The sequence below is a fragment of the Aquarana catesbeiana genome, linkage group LG01 (assembly GCF_042186555.1).
Source record: "Aquarana catesbeiana isolate 2022-GZ linkage group LG01, ASM4218655v1, whole genome shotgun sequence".
NCBI lineage: Eukaryota > Metazoa > Chordata > Amphibia > Anura > Ranidae > Aquarana > Aquarana catesbeiana.
Genome location: NC_133324.1, coordinates 250,239,942 through 250,265,002, shown reverse-complemented (window position 1 = coordinate 250,265,002; position 25,061 = coordinate 250,239,942). Strand labels below are relative to the sequence as shown.

General features: G+C 40.0%; 1 protein-coding gene across 1 annotated transcript in view; it reads right to left on the bottom strand.

Annotated features, from left to right (window-relative positions):
- Positions 1-963: 963 nt before the first annotated feature.
- The window catches only part of BRI3BP (BRI3 binding protein), a 32,645-nt gene continuing 8,547 nt past the window's right edge, over positions 964-25,061 (bottom strand). Inside the window, exons 2-3 of the mRNA XM_073627902.1 lie at positions 20,328-20,430; positions 964-17,818 (exon numbers count right to left, since the gene is read on the bottom strand). Coding sequence (XP_073484003.1) covers positions 17,400-17,818; positions 20,328-20,430 — 522 coding nt within the window. The 3' untranslated portion in view covers positions 964-17,399. The remainder of the gene's footprint in view (positions 17,819-20,327; positions 20,431-25,061) is intronic.

Here is a 25,061-nt window from a genome sequence, read left to right as displayed (position 1 = left end):
TTTTTTTTTTTTCCCAAAACACATTTTCCTTTTCTTTCTTCGTTTTCAAAAATAAATGAGATCTGCAAAATACTCACCATGCCTCTAAGTAAATACCTTGGGGTGTCTACTTTCCAAAATATTGTCATTTTGGGGGATTTTGTGCTATCTGGACATTTCAGGGCCTCTGTAACCGATAGGTAGTGAGGAGTAAAATCACACAATTTTAAGCCTTTAGAAAGCCTGTAGGCAGTGATTGGTTTTCGGGGTCCTGTACACGGCTAGGCTCCAAAAAAATTTCAATTTTCCCACAACTTGTGGCAAAATATAAAATATTCCATGGACTCAACATGCCCCTCATCAAATAGCTTGGGGTGTCTTCTTTCTAAAAAGGGGTCATTTAGGGGGGTTTTGAACTGTCCTGGCATTTTATGCAGAACATTTAGAAGCTTATGTCACACATCACCCACTCTTCTAACCACTTGAAGACAAAGCCCTTTGACACTTTGTTTACATGAAAAAAAAAATTTTTTTTTGCAAGAAAATTTGAACCCCCAAACATTATATATTCATTTAAAGCAAAGGCCCTACAGATTAAAATGGTGGGTGTTGCATTTTTTATTTTTTCACAACGCAATTTTTTTTGAAAAAAAAAAAACAAAAAAAAAACAAAAACAACACTTTTTAAAATTTTAATGCACTAAAAAACAAACTATTGCCCAAATGTTTGATGAAATAAAAAAGATGATCTTATGCCGAGTACATGGATACCAAACATGACATGCTTTAAAAATTGCGCACAAAATGTGCAGCAGCGACAAACTACATACATTTTTAAAAGCCTTTACAGGTTTCCATTTTACAGAGGAGGTCTACTGCTAAAATTACTGCCCTCGATCTGACCTTCGCAGTGATACCTCACATGCATGGTGTAATTGCTGTTTACATAAGACACCAGACCGACGCTTGCGTTCGTAGTAGTAGGGGTGCTTTTTTTTTTTTTTTTTTTTTTTTTTTTAATTATTTATTTTGCTTTTTTATTATATTTTTAAACTGTTCCTTTTCTTTTTTTTTAATCATTTTTTTATTATCTCAGGGAATGTAAATATCCCCTAAGATAGCAATAGGTAGTGACAGGTACTCTTTAAAAAAAAAAAATTGGGGCCTATTAGACCCTAGATCTCTCCTCTGCCCTCAAAGCATCTGACCACACCAAGATTGTAAACACCCCTTGTAATAGAAAAAAAAAAAAAAAACCCAGCATGACAGGACCTCTTAAATATGAGATCTGTGGTCAAAAAGACCCAATTTACACTAAAATGCAATAAGAAAAAAAAAAAATTCTCCTTTAAGAGCATTGGGCGGAAATGACGTTTGACATCCCTTCTGCCCTCCAATGCTAAGGAGCCGAGCGGGGGCCATCTTCCCCTCATTCAGCAGCCAGGCAGTGAGAGGAATGGACGCAATAGTCTCCACCGCTGACGGCTCCGGTAAGCAGCGAGACGACCAGAGCGCAGTGGCAGGGGCACCTCGCCCGCCACCGATAAAAGTGATATTGCGGTTAATCCACTTTTATATCTTAAAGAGAAATGCACGCCGTTCCCGGAAATACAGGGGTTATGGCAGACAGCTGCTGCCATAACAATGGTATTTAGCATCAAAATACCGACGTACAGGTACAGCAGTTTGCATGAAGTGGTTAATACACAAGCAAATAAATATAAAATTTACATGGCAAATAACCTAATCTTATCAGGACTGCATCAAACAGTAGTCACAAGGACAGCTGCCCCAGACCCACCAAAACTAAATTAGGGATTTAAGGGCAGTACACGGGTCAAATGTTGGGCAGCATTGGCCGGTTCAATAGAAAACAGCCGACATTAGGCCCATGTGTATGGCAGCTGGTCCCACAGAAGCCAGCCATTTGTTAGAATACAATAGCTCAGCGGAGAAGATTGTTGTACAAACTTCAGATCGTTAGTACAGGATCTTCTCCCGAGCTCTTCCAGCTACAGGAAAAGAGAAAACAAAGGACACCATTACATTATCAATACCATCTTTTATTGTAAAGTATCCAACCACAGCAAGTTGATTGATAAAAAGTAAACATGATGTGGTCTTGGTGTATCTTGTACAATGAAAACACAATAAATTATTTTACCAAAGAATAAATCACAAACAGCATGTGGTCATATCAAATAGATCTATGTAACTAGAAGTTTAAAAAAAAAAAAAAACAGTTTTCAACAATGTGCATGCAGGAATATGGCAATATTTTACTAAATACTCTTATTAGCCATAAGTGTAACAACATACACAAATATATTTTTATTTGCAGTAACCACCAATAACTCACAGTATTTAGGTAGTAAAAATACAGCAAAATTACTCCCAAGAACAACAATGTAAAGGACAGACTAAGGTGCCATCCAAACATATCTGGAGCCATTACATTACGTTCTAGATTCTAGTAGCATTTCCTGCACCCAAAGTGTATTTTATTTTGGGTGAACTAAGGCAGGATTTTTTTCTCTTATGAATATATTTCAGGGCTGTACCAATACCAACTGGTTGTGCCAGGCCTGATTCAAAATGTATCGTTCAACAATTAAATTTGTCAACTCAAAAAGAGCAGTCGGTTCTGGGTGGAGCATGTAGTTAACAAAAATATGTACTGAGAGAAATAAGGAGATTGATACTGAAGACCTCCTAAATAGACCTGCTGCTTGTCCGCCTCGGACTCCAGTAAATTGAGGAGCTGACCAGAAACAAGGAGAGCGCTTAGGAACTCAGGGGAAGGTCAGAACACCTGATCTGCATGCTTGCTCTGGGTCAGTTAGTATTGTAGCCCGAATGAGCCAGGCAACTAACCATTTCAAAAAGATGAAGTCAAAAATGCCAGCCCAGGTATTGTCGCAATACAAGTTTTCTTTAAATGTATTACAAAATTATGTAACAGCTTGACTTCTGCATGCAAGACGACATAATATACTTCAAATGTGTATTCAGTCATTTACCAGGTGTTTCTCTTTAAGGGCCCAGTCACACTTGTCTGTTTGATGCAGCAAAACTTTCATCTTTGCTGCAAATAAAATGCATGTCAAGTAGAAAGCACACTTAGGCATTTAAAAAGGCAGAAAAAAAAAAAAAAACCCAAAAAATAAAAACACACACCACACACTAGATGCACCTAAACGCTGGGCGCATTTAGCGCTTGAGTGTCATTCATTCCAATGGCCAGAATAAATACATTTCCAAATTCTTGACGCACCTGAACAAGCCTAAACGCGCTTGCAGATCGCAATTTTAGCCTAGGTTTACATTGATGCGATTTTACATGTCAAATCGGCGGCTATCGCCGGCAATGTCGCCATCTTTGCGGCACCGAATCGATTCCCAAAAGTAGTTTCCGTACTACTTTTGACGACTTCGAGGTGCGATTTCAATAGACATCTGTGCAGAAACCCACACAGAGGTCTCTGAAATCGCCCCCGAAGTCGGACTGACATGCGGGTATGAAATCGTTCGAGTTCAGCTGAACTTACACAATTACAATCCCACTGTTATTGTGAACCTGGGCTTAAGCACGGTGCTTACACTGCTTTCGTACCCCGGAGCAAATAAGTTTAGGGGAGAAAAAAAAAAAAAAAAACCCATCCTGTGTTCATGAGGCGTGAGGCCTCATGCACACTGCAACTCTTGCCGTCGTTCTCTTGGCAAGAGAAAGCAGCATTAAAAATATGCCTAAAGCCACGTTTCATACGAGTCATGCATTCTGGCATTGATTTGTTTTAATGGCCAAAAATAATGCTTGCAAGTGAAATGAATGAATTCTCATGCACTACACACTTGGCTCCTAAGCACATTTAGACGTGTTAGGTGTTTTTTTTGTGGCAAAATGCTCCTCTCCTGAATGTACTGGCCCTGGGTTTTCTTTTTCTGCCTCTAAATACCATGTGTGCATGGACGCAGGCCAACACAGAGGCGTTTAGAGGCAAAAGGCCCTTAAAACCGTTGTTTTTGACACCTAGTGTGCATGAGGCCCTAAAGTGGAGATTTAGATTTTCAAAAGCTCATTGGTGATGGATTCTCTTTAAGCTGATAACGCATTCAGAAGTATATGTTGCTGATTTGCAGTGACTGGATGCAGATGTGATAGACATATAGTAGAGTCACACATACACAGATTACTCTAACCATCAGTAGTGCTTTCTCTTACCAACCAAGGATTTAAAGTTTTAGGCTCCAGAGACGTCCAAGCCAGTGCAGTCAAAATTTCTGGCTTATTTCCCCCTCTCTGGAAGTACAGGTGCATATATATATATATATATATATATATATATATATATATATATCTATCTATCTATCTATCTATCTCACACACAAAAAGGTGTACATTCACATCTATGGACAGTTGGAGGCAGCACATGGGCTTCTCAGGTGGGGAAATATGCCGCAATTTAGACAAGGGTTTAGATGCTTATATGGAAGAAGCCCGATGTTTTTAAAAAAAAAAAAAATACCACTGATTTTGTAACCAAGAGTACTGTATTTCCTATTGTTCTGTCCGATACCAATGATTATTAGATTACTGCAGAATAATGTTAAACATTTATAGTAAAGCAGTCTTTTATTACCCTACTTGACAAGAGATCCCATATGGTACAGAATATTTTAAAATAAAAACTTTGACATTAACTTCCTCTCAAACTGACTGGTCAGTGCTCTAGTTGTTTGCTAAACAAGCTGAATTGTATTATTCTAATAAAACTATAATCTGCCACTAGTAGTAATCACACGAATATGCATGCTGGGACATCACTGTGCAAGGTCATGATCTTTTGGGAGGTCAGATACGTGTGGGCATGTCTATGGCCAGATTAAGGCCATCTATTCATATAATACAGCCAGGATCCTGCACTGTATCCAAGTGTTTTTTTTTTTTTTTTTTTTTTAAATGTTGGCCCTTCAGAAGTTGGGGGCTCTGTGCCATTACACAAAAGACAGTCTGCAAGCAGGAGTCCACTTTAGATTACAGTAGAACATACAGCTAATAAACTTTAAAAGGTATAGAACTATTCAGACATTATACAATTGTTTTCCCACAGATTTACCCTGTGATCACTATGAATCGAAACTACTTTGTGTACAACTGTACACGATAGAGATCTAGGTTATGGCAAAATTATAGCGATCATATGCAACAAAATTAAAAGTAGATCTTTTACTGACAAAGGAAGTGCCTTACTAAAAAGCAAAGGAAACCCTATACACATTATGTAAAATGGTAGTTATAAACCATTATCCATATCAAAATATGAGACAGTAATACTGATTACACAAGGCATTGATATCATAAATCTGCCCAATACATTTTGGTCTATTTCATCAATCTAGTCGCCACAATGAACACAAATATTAGTGAAAACCATCACTACAAAAAAAAAAAAAAAAAAAAAAAAAAAAAAAAAAGGGAAGAAGGATACACCAAATGCCTGTAAAAGAACATGTTTGAGGAGATATAATATCCTAGCAGTCTGAGCCAAATCTGCATTCATTTAGGATCTGTGTCATAGGGCTTTAGTTAGATTCAGACAGGTTTTGCATTCCCATACAAGTCTTTGGGGATACAAATCTGCTTGGAAAAGTGCATCAGTCAATGAATTCTGAAAGATCTCAAACATTCACACCCAAAAGCCCATTAACACAGGTCCTAAAGAGCTACAGGCACTAGATCATCCATGTGTCCTTTAGGGACATTGCAGAGAGAAGAGAACAGAGTGCCCCCAGCAGGTGAAGCAGGTAATCAACCCCCCCTCCCCCTACACACCCAGAAGATACCTGTGGCGCCCAAAGAAAAAAGGTTTTACTCACAACCCACTAGAGAAAGTTAGGCATTAAACATGATCCCTTTACAGACTATTCTTAGACATAGTATAGGCACCAGCAGTTTTACATTTCCTAGCACAAAAGAATAGGATAAAAGGTCTTAAAATAATAAAAAAGCATCACATGAGATTTAAAAAACAAAACAAAAAAAAACAAAAAAAAAACAAACACACACAAAAATTTGGCCAATGACTTTTTTGCAGAAACAAAATTACATTGTACACACATACATACATATAAAATGGTCACATCTTTCATTACTATTTGAATACTACAACAATTTTGCCTTATCTGCTGTATGCTAAACAATATTCATATATTACTAATACTGGGCAATAAGCCAGATTTATAATTACGCAAAAGTAGTAAAAAAAAAAAAAAAAAAAAAAAAAAAAAAAAAACCATAATCACCACTTCATAATCTATGATTTCCAAAACGCAGGTATTAAAAACAGAGGAATACACACACACACACACACACATTCCACTAGACTGTAGGGAGCATGTGTAACAGAAAACCGAATTCAAAAGTACAATAAACACAGTGAAGGTTCACAATCTTGCAGAATCAGTGCATTACTCTTTACAGCTGGAGTATTAACATCAAATATGACTTTAGATCATAAAAAAAAAAAAAAAAAAAAAAAAACAACCACACAACACAAACACATCTTCACTTCAAAAGCATTAAAATACGAAATATGGCTGTACTGTTTAACTCGGGGAACAGCAAAACAGCATAGTGAAAAGGCAGCAACGGAAGCAGCTATACAGCACCTTACTGATGTGCTGCAGGATAGAAATTAAAGGAATATGTTCAGAATCCACACCATTGAACTTGCAAGTTTGTAAAGATGCTTCCAGAATGCATTTGTATTGTGTCAGGCATGTGGAGACGTTAAAGCCGTATTAACCCAAAACATAATATATTGCAGCTTACCAGTAAGATGTGGTGACTGCATTCATTTTTTTAGTTTTTTTCCCCTTTTTTACCTGGTGATCTGGCCAGTAACACACCATCTGTATTAGAGTGCCTTTACCCTGAGTAAAGAAGTGAAAGACTCCTTTGGACAGCAACATTGTTAGTCTGGGGGTAAGGGAAGATTTAGATGTACTGGCAGATTTAGATACAATAACAAATTGAAGCCAAACAACTCTTTAAAGGCAGTTACAGCAACATTTTTGTTTCTTTTGGGATAAAGGGTGTACATCATGGGTGCTCAATCTGTGTTGCTCAATGGTTTACATAAATAAAAGCTCATAATTATAGGCACCCCTGTCAGTGGTAAATGGTTTCTCTTAACCCTCGAACTGCTTCATCCGACAGACCTGCAGGATCACCAGGTATACACAAAAAAAAAAAAAAAAAAAAAAAACACCACACACAACACACACACTAATGCAGCCATCACATCTAAAAAGGATTGGTAAACTGCAATATGTTTGCTTTTAGGTTTAATATGACCTTAAAAAGGGAGAGCACTATTTTTTTGGCCCATGCCTAAATTTAATTTTTCTTAACTAAAAATAGTCATTTTAAGCAAGCTAAATAAAGTCTACAACCAAAATATCTTTGCCATGGACAACTACAGCAGGCACATGCAGAGGATTTTTAGCAGCGTGATTAAGCTACTAATAAGCTCACGACTGATTACACAGACCGTCTATTTAGGATCGAGCTGTGCAGATTAGAGTGCTGTGTGCTCACGGGCGATGATTACTATCAAAAATCATCTGTGTACCCCGTAAGTTTAGCTGTCCTAAGCTAGTTTACCCATACCATATATTCGCCAATAAAAACACACACATAAATACCTATTCCAGTGTTTGGATAAATTCCCTCTACATACTCTCCATGTAGAAACACATCAAATATAACACAATGTATTATCACCTATAGAGAACAAACTTGACTTTTCAGAACTATATTTTACCTTTTAAAGAAACAGCAGAACACAACAAAATAAATCCCATCACTACCAAATTCTTAGGTACTAGCATACCAATATTTTTGTACAGGTTAGTGAAGAAAACAAAACGTTTTTAAATTTTCTAAGTATCTGGAATCACACTGAAAGCAGCATCAACACTATAAAATGGTTTGTAATGACTACATATCCATATTATCTTTTTTATTGTATTCAAAAACAGCAAAAAACTAAAACTACAAAGGAATGCTTACTGTCCAGTAACTAAGATATTTTCACATGGGTTTGCACCTAACCATATACATAAGACAGCAAAGCTCACTAAAGGCACTAACAGTAAAGTATGGCCTATGTAAGTAATACAGCACACTTAGAAAGGTATTACAGAGGTCTATTCTACCCATCTCCAAATTTAAGCCTGAAGAGCAGCTTTTCCACCTTCAATACATGAACTATTAGATGATAACTCACTCCAGTGGGACGAAAAAAATTCACATTTGTTACAGTAAAGACTTACTACTTCTGCACTATAGATGCTATAGAATATTTACTAATAACACCACAAAAACTAGAAGCAATATTCATTTCCCTGAGCTTACTGAAGAGAATGCACTCACTAACCACACACTTTGGACCTCTGGATAAATGTTTTAGCAACCAAATGTTCCCATTTCTAGCACAATACCTAGGAATAAAAGGAAATATCTGTCTGGTTGATATGAACAACTAGGCAAACTAAGAGTATAACTGAAAAGGTAAAACTTTTTTTTTTAAAGTTTTAGATCGAATGAAGAGGAATTACAAACACCTGTCCACATTTTTATTGTGGTCTGCGTCCTCGTTAGGGAGATTCACACTCTCCATTTGTCCCCTTTACCATTATAGTGGAAAGCAAAGCAAAAGGAAACCCCAGGTTTTGAGTGGTCTATGGAACAGGAAGTTAAGGGAATCTATGGAACCCAGATGGCAAAAAAAAAACCAACAGGGGTTAAAAACCTCCCTTACTCTAACCATGAAATGAAAAACAAAAAACAAAGTCTTTTGTAAAAGGACAAATAGCTGAAACAATGTTGTGTTACATGGGACCTAAAAGGAATTGCTGCGCCTCATGAATAATCCAGCTGCAATTTAGGTGGTGGGAACCCCTCCATGAAATAAAAGAAGTGTAGGGTATGGGAAAAAAAATAGAAATAAATAAAAACTACACAACATACATACCTAGGTGGATGCAGTATCTGTCCCCCGCTGCCTCTACACAGAGCTAAGTGATCAAAGACCACTGATTGCTTAGTTCTCAGTCTTCAGTGACCAGAGAGCCGGTGACTGTTAGTCACCGGCTCTCTGCTCTTCCAGCACTGACTGGATCACTGGGCTGTGGAGGGGGAGGAAGCGGTTGGGCTCAGGATCTCTCCAGAGGCTGAATACAGCTCTCAGGAGTGCAGAACAAAGTGCACTCCTGTGATCCCCAGGAGAAGCAGGGCCAATAGAGCTTTGGCCCAATTTCTCCTTTAAAGTGGATGTAAACCCAATGTCATCCTTTCTAAACTACTGCCACAGGGGTTATCTATAAGGATATACATGCCTCCTGCATGCATCTTCACCTGTCAAATGTCTCCCCTCTGTCTGTTATGAGAGCTGAAAAACTGCAGATTCTGTGGGTGGGTCTGTTGTCTGGAGCTTGGTGGGTGGAGTCGTGATATCAGACTCCCCGCCCACCTCTACACTCCCCTTGTCAATATGCATTTTCTCCTGTGCATTTGTTACACTGAACTTCTGCTATGATCTCTAACATCCAGTGAAAAGACAGGAAAGTAACCACATGACTTCAGCATGCCAAATCATGGTGAGGTGTAGAACAGCCAATCTTTGCAGAGCTGCTGAAGAAAGGAGATGGGGGTAGGAATTAAAAATAATGCATGTCTTAGACTAGTACACAAGATATGTAAATCACCTGTCACTCACAGCAAGGGGGAGGATTTGACAGTTTCTCAGTTTGTCAAGTTTTATCTCACTGAACAATAAGAGGATTGCTCAGAGCTGGATTAACTTTGTGGCAAGACTGGGCTCAAATGATAGGAAAACTTATACTCTAGATTATGACATAAAAAAAATATTATAATATTCGGGTTTACATCCACTTTAAGGACACAGAAAACATCACAGCAATGCAAGTTTATTTTACACCCATACATAAAATGGTTATTGACAAAAATAATGAATGTTGTGCTTTTCTTTACTCTAACAGAGGTGTAGCAAGATTACATTTTCACCAGAGTGGATTATTGTCCAAATTACATTAGGTTGACTTTCACTTCCTGCCTTTGGGATGAAACAGAAATCTACTTAAAAAGGAGAGTTTCCCCATCTAGTCAGATGTTCCTGATATTGGTGTCATCATTGGAAGAATTCCTCACTTTTTACTCTTATATCAACTCTAAAATGTAGCATTTCTCCTTCCTTTCTGTCTCAGGGACGATGGTCACCAGAATAAACAGTAGGCCAACCCTACTCAGTGGGGACACAGGCCACAATTAAAAAAACTTGGCAGAGGGTCCAATTCCGGGGTAGGCAACCTGGGGCCCTCCAGCTGTTGCGAAGCTACATTTCCCATGAAGCATTGCAAAGCTGGCAGTTACAATTTCTCCCAGAGGCATGATGGGACTTGTAGTTCTGTAACAGCTGGAGGGCCCCAGGTTACCTACCCCGGTCTAATTAGTTTGTACTCAATCCAAACCTAAAAGAAAAAAAAAGGTTTTGCCTTTTACACACGACCACAGGCTTATGCTTACCAGTACAGTGGATCTTTCCCACCTAATAACCACTACACCTGATAGAAAACCATTTCCACCCTGGTTCCAAATCAACGACTCAAAAGTCATGACAGCCAGAGAACTACCATCTTCAGAAGAATAAATGTAAAAAGGCAGCCTTTGTATCTTTCATAACAGGTCTCTTTCCATGAACCTTGCCTTCATTAACAAAATTAAACTGTAGACTCACAAATGCCCTGTACAAAACAGTATATACAGTATGCTCATGAAGTGTTCTCCGTGTTATTTAAAACATCTGTTTAGACTGCCCTTAAAAATCTCTACTAAACATACAGAACTTTGACAAGTGGGATACACCTTTACAGCAGGGAAAAAAAAAAAAAGATTAAAAAAAAAAAACCCGCCACAAGATTTAATTTGGTAACTGCAGCAAGGCTAGATTAATGCTGTACACATGTTTACTCATAGCATGCAAGTTTTTTTATTTTTGCTTTACAAAAGATTGTATATATTAATTCAGACTGTAGAATGGGAACTCTAAACCCCGTGGCTTTGGTAATTTAGAGATTAGGTAGATAGGTTAGAAGCTGGTCTTAGAAGCAATACACTGTATTGTATACCCCTCTACACAACTATAAAGAAAAACCTTGTAATGTTACTTAATATTTGTACAAAATGGCTTTTTATTGACAGCAGTGTTCTAATGCAGTTGCTAAGCAACTCTTATAATCCATACAGAGTAGCAGTAATCGTGATCTTCAGACTTTATCCACAGCATTAGTCAGCTAAAACTACATAGAACTGTAAGTCAATGGCACAAGCAGCTTTTATCTGGAAGCCACCACACATTTCCACAAGCTCTATAAACCAAACTCGTGAAAAAAATACATTTAAAAGTGGTACCTACAAAAATCTTTCATGTGCAAAAAAATAAAAAAAATCTTTCCATGACATGCATGTTAGACTGAATAGGGGAGATTTACTAAACCTGGTGCAGCTGTGCATAGTAACCAATTGCACTTCAGCTTGTTTAGTAAAACTGGCCATACAACTATGTAGTACAAGGACCTGCCTGATTACATACAAAATTTAAATTGTTTAGGTTTGACCTCATATTATATGGTTTTGATAAATCTAAAAAGGAAAGTTGAAGAAAATGGTACAATGTATGGCCAGACTCAAACCTCATACACACGGTACGAAAATCAGAAGGGTATTGTTGTTTGACAGGCTGTTGTCCGAAGTGCTTACTGTTAGTACGCTCCCTTCAACAATTGTTTTCCAATTTTCGGCCCACAAATGTTGGATGACAGGCTAGTAAATTTTTGTCAAACGACAGCTCCACGTCAGATTTTCAGATTGTCAGTACACAAATCCATCACAAAAAGTCGAAAGTACAAAATACGCATTCTCAGAATCAATGCTCACCAAACAAGAAATTGGCGGAAGGGGCCCGAAGCTTGGAGCTCAAGAGCTGAAATTACTCGTAGCAAGTCACTACGTTCGTGTTTGTGGAGCGACAATTTGTGTAACGTTAGCATGCAAGACAAGATCCCAGCACATGCCCTTTTGACAAAAATCAGATGCTCGGTTAACACTTGTACCTTGTGTACGAGTCTTTAGGCTTTGATAACAAGTCTGGGTTCACACTGAAGGCAGGTTTGAAATAGTGTGAGTTCAGCTGAACTTGCACTATTTCAATCCCGCTTTATAGTCTGACTTGGGGAGCGATTTTAGAGACATCTGTGTGAGTTCCTGCACAGATGTCTAATGAAAATCGCCCCCAAAATAAATAAAAGTAGTACAGGAACTACTTTTGCGAATCAGTGCGGCGCCGCACCGATTCGGACAATGCCGTTGATAGGTGGCAATTTGATATGTCAAATCAGTCCGATGTGAATGGGGGCTTAAACCTATAAAGCTGAATGGTTATTATGTACAGCTGCACCAGCTTTAGTAAATCTCCCTCACTGTCTGGATTTATGGGGGAGACAGTGGGTGTATTCCGATACCCAGGAGGACCATCTTGGTGAGAAGGAATTGGAGCGCACAAGTTGGCTAGGAAAATCCAGATTTTACTTAGCTGGTTTACAGGATCAATTAAATCCATCCTCTGGCTCTCTACCATCTCACTGTTGCCTAGCCTTAGTCTTCAGTTGGGTTACAGGGAGGCTGAAAAGTCACACTGAATACTGAACAGACCTCACCTCCTCATGTCAACTAGGGGGAAGGTGGCAGTGACAAAACACAAACTTCCAAAAGTTAAGGAAAAGCAGTAAGACCCTACGGGGCCTTGCTATGAACATCCATGCATAGTAACGAATAAGCTTCCATCTTCAGCTTGTTCAGTTAGGTTAGAAGCCGATTGGTTTCACATATGTTCCAGAGTCTGGCTGCCCCGACTGATAACTTCCCCTCTATAAGGAAGCCCATAGATGAGTCTTTGTTCAACCAGGGAGTTAGGGGGGGAAAAAAAAAAAAAAAAAAAAAAAAAAAAAAAAAGAAAAAAAGAAGGACTCTATTCCTCCATCCACACGCTCTAGGTGGATGGAGGAATTTCTCACCAAAGCCATCGTATTATGGTGGGGAGACTTCAGCAGGGAGTAAAACCTCCCTGCCCATACATGGAATGCAATTTAGCAACAGTGTTGAACCAGCCAAATTTGAATCCATATATGGCCAGCTTAACACTTTTCTTTTTTTTTACCTCCCGGGGCGCTATGAATTCGAACATCTCCTTTTTAGTTCTATAAAAGAGAAGGTCTCTTAAGCCATCTAACAGAAAGCTGAAGAGGATGGTTGAACAAAATTCCACTGCTTAAGATTATGGCTTGGAGTGATCAAGCAGACTATCCACTTAGTATGTTCAGCAGGTGGCATCATTGCTTTGCTTAAGCAACACAATCAATACTATATCTTAACATGCATTATTCCTGCAGAAAATAGGGCAGGGTGTGATCACTTTTTAGATGGAGTATTGGGAACAAAGGACTCACATCAACTAAAGAGTGATTTCAATTATTACCAGATTGAGTACTACCAGTTCCTATAGCATACCACCTTTGCTATCTATGCAGTGCTACATGTCTGTATGGAATGGCAGGTCAACATATACTGTTAAACTGCTTCCTTTAAGGGCTCATTCACTCAGTCCCAAGCAACGTGCAGAAGCAGTTGTTTACTTTTTTTTTTTCTACCGCTGAAGTGCATGCAAACAGCTTATACAAAGTGAGTAGGTATACATCGGTTGTACAGACTTATCTGCACAGTTGAGTTTGACAGGTACGCAGGGACAAGTGCACAGACCTGGACGCAGAGTCTGTGCACCCAGGTCCGTACACCTGTCCATGCATTACTGTCAACCTTTGCTGTGTGGGCAAGTCCATGCTGCCAATATGTATGCATACACTTTATATGGTCTGCTTGCATGCAGTTCAGCATTAGAAAAAAAATAATAAAAATAAAAAACACACAGTAAACAAATGGCTCTGCAGGCTGCATGGTGCTGAGTGCCCATGTGAATGATCCCTTAAAAGTACCTTCTAGAAGCGTTCTTTGAATGGGACTTTAATCTTTCTTCACAAGGTTTGCAAAAATACTTTGGGTAGTCATGGAAGGAAAGAAAAATTCAAAATACATTAGTGTACTTACATAAAACATTAAAAACATCTAATTTATTGCTGCTCATCAAACCCTGAGAAAGATTTAAGCAGCAACAAGTGTTGGTAACATTCAGCTGCTATTTTAACCAATTTCAAATTTATAAAACTAAAACAATTCACCACTATATCCTAAACCAGTATATTAAAAAGGAACAAATACACAGCATAATCCTTTCATAAAAAAATAACAATATTTCTACAAAGTGTGGCACAAACAACTAGAGTGGCTACAGCACAGAATTGTCTGTACATGAGATTTATGCATACACTAAATATGCACTCAATAAAAAGGGCCACAGCACTGTGCAGAAAGCACTTAGCACAAGCGGGAATCCAATAATTTATAAAAACACAACAGCAAACACCTAATTATTTTAAAAATATTATACCAAACATGTATATATCTAAAACTCGAGATTACAGAAATCAGACATATAGATACTGACAGCAGGTTAAAGATACTCTTTAGGCAGTGAGCTGCTTTGACTGATGCACATAATATTCACTTTATTTTTTTTAATTATCACTTTTAGGGAAATCCCATCCCAGCTGGGTTCAAATAGCCCAATTTTGGTACTTAAAGTATTGTAAAACTCTTTAGAACTACTAAAAAAAAAAAAAAACGGAGGAGTTTTAGGCAAGAGGTACAAAATATGTTTCTCATAATCGGTTGTTATAAATGCAATGTGTGATGATCTTCTATCTTTATCTAAGATTGTTGTATTGCAAAAGATTTCTCCAACCAAGTGGAAGAATATTCTAGCATTTAATATAGTTAGAACGGACTGTGAAGGAAGTTTTTATAATGACACACTGAAGTAGCTGTATATTTAAAAAGGCATCTTGCCTAATGCCCATCCATACACAAAAATAGATATGGCTGTCATTGCACACAGGTCTTCATTTTTCAATGTATGAAATGTAACAGCTTGTATTGCCTCTAGCAGCCAATCAGATTCAAATGATTTGTTCCCGAGGACAACACGGGCGCCTTTTTGCAGAATATGCAATAAATGAGGGTGACAGATTTGTAAGTATGGCAAGTGGTTTAAGTATATTAAATCATGATTTGTATGCAGGGCGGGGCAGAGATAGAGGATAATCATCTACATCACTTTGGCTTGATTAGAAGTTATTCAAAAGTGGTTGACAATTTCAATCAGAGATAGATTTGCCAATATTAAAATCATTTAATGCCAAATGCAGCCAACACGGATATATAAATGCTGTATAAAATGGACTGCATAGTCCTCAGCATTCTTATGTTTTGTGACTCCAGGGCTAGTATTGCAGACCACTGATATGTGTCTCTATTTCTTCCTAATTGGCTTAACAGGAGGCATCCCATTGCACGGCACCCAATGCCCATGAATGAGCTGCTGCGCCTGCGTTACCCACAGAAAAAGGCACATGCACCCTTTTCAAAAAAATGCGGCCCGCATGAAAATCGCATGGTCATTTTGACCATGTGATTTCCCTGCTGTTCCTGCACTAGCACCATGATTTTACATGCATGAGGGTCGATGTGTTTGGCTGTGGGTGCGGGAATCGCAGCGATTCCCGCACCCATAGGCCTGAACCTATCCTTCAGCTAGACAATGTAATAATTTGTTTATTCCAGCTTACACTATGGTAAACCCTTTGCAGAACCGCAACACCATCATTTGCCTTTTTACTCCCTGCAGCAGTCAGGGGAAACTACTGGTAATATCTCACCTTTGGAATCTTGTAGAGTTGATCAAACACCATTAATTAAAATTGAATTTAGGCTCAACACACTTCATTCCCCATATTACATAACATAGCGGATGAAGTGTGTTGCGCCTGATTATATTTTTTATTTACAGGGGATTGAAGGATTGTACTTGTGGAAGGCTCCCACTTTATGGATTATATATGATTTATAGACTTGGTAGGATATTGTAAAGTATTTTTTATATAATCTTGTAGAGTTACAAAAAAGTTCAACAAATGCTACTTGGCGAGTCGCTGACCTGGAACAAACATGTTAAGATGTCTAGTCAAGGGATACGCACACGCTTCTGGATTGGTGACTCAAAGTCAAAAAGATTAGGGTGACACTTCAAAAAACAAGTCAGCAATGACAGGCCCCAAAAATGTATATCCTAGCAGGTTCCATTTACAATTCAATTTTGGCTGGCCTTATAGCATTCAAGAAACCCTACATTATGCCTTACTTACAGTACCAGCAAGGAGCTACAATATTGTGCGGTGTAGCAAAATGTAATGTTAAGAAATGTGCAATTTACATGGTTAATGGATGCCTGTACTAAAAGTACAGTTATCCTTTATCAACTTCAATCTGCTAGGTACAACAGCATATGTACTGTATCAACATGTGTGTTGTACCAAGTAAAACAAATGTCTTTAGTTTCTTTCAATTTTCTGGTTAGGGCCTCATTCACATGGGCGCTGTGACCCATACAGTGTGCATTTTGTTTATGTGGCTGGAGCCCATGTAACTATGAGCAGGCAACCCATGTAACGCAACATGTATGCAGCAGCTGTACGGACACTGACACTTGTCCCAATTTGACAGGTGTGTATGGGCATGTGAGCGGTTAAAGAATGCAGACAGTGGTTACAGCATGAACAAATGGCCACAGCGCCCATGTCATTGAGGGCTTTTAAGTGTATGTAAATTGCATGTTCACATGCATTTATGCAAAACTAATGTTAACTAATTTACAGGCATGTAAATGCACATAAACTGAAGATCATGTAAACCAAAATAGGAAAACAAAAAATCCTACTTCTATTGTGCTTGCAGCTCATGTGATCAGGTTTGTCTGAGTGACCTTACACATGTTACCTGTTTGGGTGAGAACACAATGAGCCAAATATCGCTACCTCAGGACAAATAAGACTTACAAAAAAAGTCAGAACAAAACAAACTGTAAGGATTATGAAAATCTTAGTAAACTTTCAGCACTAAGAACCTGTAATACTAACTTGTTTTTGTTTGTTTTATTTAAAGCTAAACCAAATGGTTTTTTAAAAAATATGGGCACCGAGGTTGTCACATGGCCAATCAAGTTTACATTACGCATTTTTCTTTGCAAGAAATTACTTCAAAGAATTTGTTTCTAAACAGGAGTGGTTTATGTGCTAAAAGGAGCTGGTGTAGGCTGAGGAACTCATGGAGATCATTGGTCGTTGGCTCTATCCAGACTTTCTATGACCCTTCCAAGACGGATATTCAACAACCTTATTTGGTTGTCCAAGTGATCAATTTTTTCTTCCAGGTTGTTATTACTGTTCCTTCTCCAATAAAGGCCGACAGGTCCAGTCATGAAATAGATGGCCACAACAAAACAAAGAGGCAACATGGCATGCTCTGGTTCTCCTTCATATTTCTGCAGGATATACACACAGGACAGTCCAAAAAGGGAGACTCGAACCAGCCAGAAGAATCGTCCAAATATCACATGCAGGATGTAGAAGAAAAATCCCAGGAACAGAGAGGCAAACCAGTAAGCCAGAAGAACAGCCACCACCAGCATAAGTGCCCTGGTGGGGTTACTGGCCACCATTGTTGGGCTAAAGTAGTGGGCAAAGTGGGATGCTGGAAAACAATATAAAATAAGTGTTAGGTTACATTTTAAATACTACATACAGAGTAGACGACTAGAAATCATTGAAGCTTACATGCCCAGACCAGATTTAGTAGCTTCAGTATACATTGGGTAACTTGACAATAACTATATGACTAATTTGCCTACTTAAAGGCCAAGTTCAACTTTAGTAATATGCAGTGCCGGTACAAGGGGTGGGCAGATAGGGCACTTATCCTGAGCGCAGTGTTTATTTGTGTGAAAAGGGGGTGCTGGGAGCATCAGATGATTCTCCTGCCTGGCAGACTGAAGTGGCTGTTATTCTTCTCCTCCTCTGTTCTAGCCACTTCAACTATGTTAACTGCATGTCTTGCTCTCCTTCCCAGTGTTTAAGATAAGTTACTTTACTTCTCTGATCATTTCACCTCCTTCATTCCCCATCCCTCTGTCTGCTCATTTCTCCCAGTACAATCCTGCAATTAGACTCTCCTTACACCAATCTTCCTGCCCATCTCCTCATTCACCTTATCTCTTCTGTTTTTCTTATGATCTCTGCTCTCCCCACAGCAAACCTCACCACAGCCTCGGAATCTCAGCGCTGGATATGCTACAGGCACCCTTTCCATTACAGCTTACCTTTTAGCTTTTTCTATTCTGGAACTACCCTGTGACCATCATTCACCTTGCACATTCTCTGCAGCCCAGCCATTTACTCTGCTCTTTATTAACACTGCAGTGGCTCATTCACTCTACTGCAGTAAAATGGCTTATTTTCACACTGGAAAAGCCAGTCACTGCAATGGCATATATAGAATACAATTGTTTATTTGGACCCAATTTCCACTGCAATGCAGCCCAGAGGCGATATATGTAATGACAGATCATGTGACACTTAGATTGCACACAGGTGGACATCATTTCACTAATTATGTGACTTCTGAAGGTAATTGGTTGCACCAGAGCTTTTTATGGTCTTCATAACAAAGGGGGTGAATACATACGCACATGCCAATCATCAGTTTTTTTATTTCTGAAAAATAGTTATATATATATTTTTCTAATTTTACTTCACCAACTTACACTATTGTGTTCTGATCCATCACATATAATTCTGATTAATAAAAACATTGAACAAAAGGCTGTAATGTAACAAAATAGGTAAAAAGCCAAGGGGGGTGAATACCTTTGCAAGGCACTGTACTTAAGACTTGGTGAAAGCTTTTCAAATGTTTTATAAAAGCTTGTTGTATACTGTGCTCTCTTAAAGGCTCAAATCCAATTGTACATGTTCTTCAGATGCCCATACAGTAACCAATCTATACTATCAATTGGAATCTTACTTGATACTACTACTTACATCAAGGAATTCACTCACAGGCAATTTTAAGCACTTCGGACCCTTTGAAAGTGCCCATGAAGTAGATTCACCCTCTCCATTTATCTTTGTGACTGATCGCAGAGAGTAAAAGTGAAAGAAAATACCAGATGATCTGTCCCAGGAATAGGAGTAGTGCCCCCCCAATGGGGGCACTCTGACATCTTGGCATGGGAAGGCTTCGTTTTAAGGCACGTTTAACATAATGTGCTAGTATGTGATGCATACTAGCACATTGTGGCTTTACCTTGCGGGGCAAAAAAAATACATAAAAATAAATAAAAATTTTAAAAAAAGTCCAGCGGTTTACAACTGCTTTAAACCTTCAGGCTGGTATGATGAAGCACCATTGTAAATACAACAAAGAATTTCCTTTAAATGTACAAAACCACAAATTAAAAAATTACATCCTGGGACAGGGATTTCCCTTATTGTGGAGGGACTTGCTCTCACTTCCTGCTATGGGACAGATAGCAAAGGGAAATCTAGCCAATGGGACACATGTGGCAAAGAGCCATGAATTCAGATGTCTTGCCTCCCAGCTCTGCACAGAAAGATGGATGGTAAGCTGCAAATGACCCGAGCAAGCACCTAGCATGCGAAATGCACAAGGGTTGCTTACTTTAATGCCTGATTGTTAGCGCATCTTATTCATTTTAATAAACCTCTGACCATGCAAGCAAGTCCCATTGACCTGTTTGTTCTGGATGTTTTTCAGGCTGTGGATTTCTACAGGAGCTTATTTACCAAAGCAGGTGAGAGTCTTCATATAATAACTTGACTGAATATTCACTTCAATTATCAAATCATTTGAAAATTCACATGCACATGATTAGATAATTGAAGTGAATATTCACACTTTTTTGTGCGAGAAGTCTAAAATATTTTAGCAGTTTAGCCCAAATGAGTTCCATGCAAAGACTGGACTACAGGTAGGCTGAAAAAAAAAAAAAAAAGTGCTTGAACACACCCTTTCCTGATAAGGTCAACTATGCCGTTTCTACAGCGGTAGATTTACTTTTAGGCAGCGGTAATAGAATGCTTTCAGTCCACCAAGGCAGGACAAAATGTTGCAATAATATCTGACACCTCTTATCTACAGTATGATGTTAATGATGCTTACAGGCATGCTTCACATAACTCACCATCAATTCCCAGTACATCAAGCAAGTCTGTCCATATTCTCCATAACGTGTCCACCAAAACATCTACTCCATACACAAATCTCTCCGTTAGTCGCGAAAAGAACTATTAGAAGAAAAGAAAGTAGTTAGTAGCTTGACCAAGGCATAAAAGATCTAATGACCCATGAGTGTATGGCCCATAACTGATGTAAGGCTGAATTTGTGTTCAGGAACCATATCATTTGATCTATGCAACAATTAAAGTATCATGCTCCTCATATTGCTAAATCAGGATGGTCAGATTTAAAGGCGTTGTAAAGACAAAAGGTTTTTTATCTTAATGCATTCTATGCATTAAGATAAAAAAAAAAAAAACCTGTGTGCAGCAGCCTCCCCAGCAACCCCCTAATCATATACCTGAGCCCCTTCTCTCTGCAGAAATGTCCACGATTGTCTTAGCTGTCCAAAGCACACCTCCCGATTGGCTGAGATACAGCAGCTGTGCCATTTGCTCCTGCAGTTGTCAATCAAAATCAGTCAGCCAATCAGGGGAGAGAGGGGAAGGGTCGGGGCTCCGTGTCTGAATGGATACATGGAGCTCTGACTCGGCTTGGGTGACCCTGTAGCAAGCTGCTGGCTGAAGGGGCACTCACCAGAGGGAGGGGCCAGGAGAGCAGAAGAGGGACCCGAGAAGAGGAGGATCTGGGCTTACCTCCTCTGTGCAAATCCACTGCACAGAGGTGGTAAGTAGAATTTTTTTTTTTTTTTTTTCTTTTTTAAATAACAAAGAGACTTTACAATCACTTTAATGTCCTTAGTCTAGGCACGGGTTCACTTTAAAGTATAATTCCAATCAAAACCTAAGGGTAAACCTCCTCCCAACCCCAATGCTAAGACTATTCTATCTACCCTAGAATATATTATATTATTATTAATAAAATTACTATACATGCCTTTTCTGAAGCTGCTCTTGTCACATGACCAGAGCTGGCTTCAGTGTAGAGGAGGGACAGACAACAGCTGCCCCATAGTAAGCCTATGGGTGATGCCATAGCCCAGGCTCTGCAGCCGTTGTTACTGCCTCTCCTCTATAATGAAGCCAATGCTGGTACCTGATCATGTGACCAGACCAGAGGGGATTCAGAAGTATAGGCGTCTTTTCTTTTACAAGGTAGATAATATATTTTTAGAATGGGGTGGGAGTAAGTTTAGGCTTAGTTAGGGTAGGACTGGAATTCCACTTTAAATTTTTTACCTATTCCTAACAAGCAGCAAAACATTAGCCATCACTGACCTTTCTAGCTGCACAACAGTGACTAAAGCCAGTTTCTTAAAAGTACCTGATGTTGGACTGGTGAGCTGCCAAGTTTCTGTTTCTATTGAAAATTAAGGGGATTGGAGCTGTGATTTTAGTGCCTGTTATAAGGAAATTCATCTTCAAACTTCATAACACCTGCAGCTACAGATATGTGCAAATGCCCAAGTAACAATTTAGCCTGACCGTCTAGTTAGAAACATATGGGCTTCACTGATATGGTGGTATCAGCACAGGCTCCACAAGGATAGCTTTGGGAGTGAGGTGCAGCTGCAGTATTACACCATCATGTGCAATATTTCCAACGCCTTTTGGGCAATGCCAAACTGTGTCAATATTTCTGAAGGCTAAAGGTCATGATATTACAGACTTATTATGACCTATATGTGCCAGGAATTGGAGTTGAAAGCCTGGTCAAAATGATCCGTGAACAAAAACTTAATGCAATATATTTTTTACTTTAAAGTGGGAGTAAACTTCAATCTCTGACTTTTAAACTATAGGTAGTGTAAATATCTCCTAAACATGCACCATTTAGGAGATATTTACTATACATGCAGCCAGTGACATCATGTGCTCTGAAGAAACGGCCAAAGGTGTCATTTGCTGAAGTTAGATGATCTGAATTCTGGGAACATTGGGTGGTGAGAGATCTTCCTATATTTGTTTATTACTCTGGGAAACTGATTGGGTGGATCTGCCACATAGCGCAATCACACAGATACAGGTTTATTTTCTTTACAAGATGTAAAAGGTAATGATCACCGTTTCCTTAAAGTGGATTGTAAACCCGATTGATGAAATCTGAGCTGGGCTGGGCTGAGCTTTTCAAATCCCTATGTCCTGTAGCTGTCTCAGTTCTTCTATTATCAGCCTGATAACTCCTGACAAGTTCTCCATCACATATGATAAAAGCAGCCAGAGTTTTGTGTTGGGGAGGATGCTATAAATAGATTAGCTGAGCCCTGACAATTTAACAAACAGAGCTCCAAGTCTCTACCTATAAGGAGATGTGTGCCTTTCCTCCAATCAGCTGTCTTGGCTGTATGCCCAGGCTTCACTGCAGTGTTAACCAGGAAGAGAAAATCTCCTAAACACAAAGTGCACTTGTTAAACAGTATACAGTGGGGATCGAAAGTTTGGGCACCCCAGGTAAAAATGTGTATTAACCACTTGACGACCGCCTCACGCCAATTTACGTCGGCAAGGTGGCACGGACAGGCAAGGTGACAGGACAGATTTGCCTTCCGCGGGTGGGGGGTCCGATCGGACCCCCCCCCGGTGCCCGAGGCGGTCGTCTTTTGTCCAGCGGCGATCAGAGGTGAGGGGGAGGCCATCCGTTCGTGGCCCCCCCTCGCGATCGCCGCCGGCCAATCACATCATTCCTTTGCTGCTGTATGCTAAACAGCAGCAAAGGAAATGATGTCATCTCTCCTCGGCTCGGTAATTTCCGTTCCGGCCCGAGGAGAGAAGACAGGTATGTGAGTGCACAACACACACACACACACACACACACACACACACACAATAGAACATGCCAGGCACACTAAACACCCCGATCCCCCCGCAATCACCCCCCCCCCCCCCCCGTCACAAACTGACACCAGCAGTTTTTTTGTTTTTTTCTGATTACTGCATTGGTGTCAGTTTGTGACAGTTACAGTGTTAGGACAGTTAGTATTACCCCCCTGTAGGTCTAGGATACTCCCCTAACCCCCCCTAATAAAGTTTTAACCCCTTGATCACCCCGTCACCAGTGTCGCTAAGCGATCATTTTTCTGATCGCTGTATTAGTGTCGCTGGTGACACTAGTTAGGGACCTAAATATTTAGGTTCGCCGTCAGCGTTTTATAGCGACAGGGACCCCCATATACTACCGAATAAATGTTTTAACCCCTTGATGGCCCCATAGTTAACCCTTTCACCACTGATCACCGTATAACTGTTACGGGTGGTTAGTTTGTTTATTTTTTATAGTGTCAGGGCACCCGCCGTTTATTACCGAATAAAGGTTTAGCCCCCTGATCGCCCGGCGGTGATATGCGTCGCCCCAGGCAGCGTCAGATTAGCGCCAGTACCGCTAACACCCACGCACGCAGCATACGCCTCCCTTAGTGGTATAGTATCTAATCGGATCAATATCTGATCCGATCAGATCTATACTAGCGTCCCCAGCAGTTTAGGGTTCCCAAAAACACAGTGTTAGCGGGATCAGCCCAGATACCTGCTAGCACCTGCGTTTTGCCCCTCCGCCCGGCCCAGCCCAGCCCACCCAAGTGCAGTATCGATCGATCACTGACACTTACAAAACACTAAATGCATAACTGCAGTGTTCGCAGAGTCAGGCCTGATCCCTGCGATCGCTAACAGTTTTTTTGGTAGTATTTTGGCGAACTGACAAGCACCAGCCCCAAGCAGCGTCAGATTAGCGCCAGTACCGCTAACACCCACGCACGCACCGTACACCTCCCTTAGTGGTATAGTATCTGAACGGATCAATATCTGATCCGATCAGATCTATACTGGCGTCCCCAGCAGTTTAGGGTTCCCAAAAACACAGTGTTAGCGGGATCAGCCCAGATACCTGCTAGCACCTGCATTTTGCCCCTCCGCCCAGCCCAGCCCACCCAAGTGCAGTATCGATCGATCACTGTCACTTACAAAACACTTAACGCATAACTGCAGCATTCGCAGAGTCAGGCCTGATCCCTGCGATTGCTAACAGTTTTTTTGGTAGCTTTTTATTGAACTGGCAAGCGCCAGCGGCCTAGTACACCCCGGTCGTAGTCAAACCAGCACTGCAGTAACACTTGGTGACGTGGCGAGTCCCATAAGTGCAGTTCAAGCTGGTGAGGTGGCAAGCACAAGTAGTGTCCCGCTGCCACCAAGAAGAAGACAAACACAGGCCCGTCGTGCCCATAGTGCCCTTCCTGCTGCATTCGCCAATCCTAATTGGGAACCCACCACTTCTGCAGCGCCCGTACTTCCCCCATTCACATCCCCAACCAAATGCAGTCGGCTGCATGAGAGGCATTTTCTTTATGTCCTCCCGAGTACCCCTACCCAACGAACCCCCCCAAAAAAGATGTCGTGTCTGCAGCAAGCGCGGATATAGGCGTGACACCCGCTATTATTGTCCCTCCTGTCCTGACAATCCTGGTCTTTGCATTGGTGAATGTTTTGAACGCTACCATTCATTAGTTGAGTATTAGCGTAGGGTACAGCATTGCACAGACTAGGCACACTTTCACAGGGTCTCCCAAGATGCCATCACATTTTGAGAGACCCAAACCTGGAACCGGTTACCGTTATAAAAGTTAGTTACAAAAAAAGTGTAAAATAAAAAAAATAGTTGTCGTTTTATTGTTCTCTCTCTCTCTATTCTCTCTCTTGTTCTGCTCTTTTTTTACTGTATTCTATTCTGCAATGTTTTATTGTTA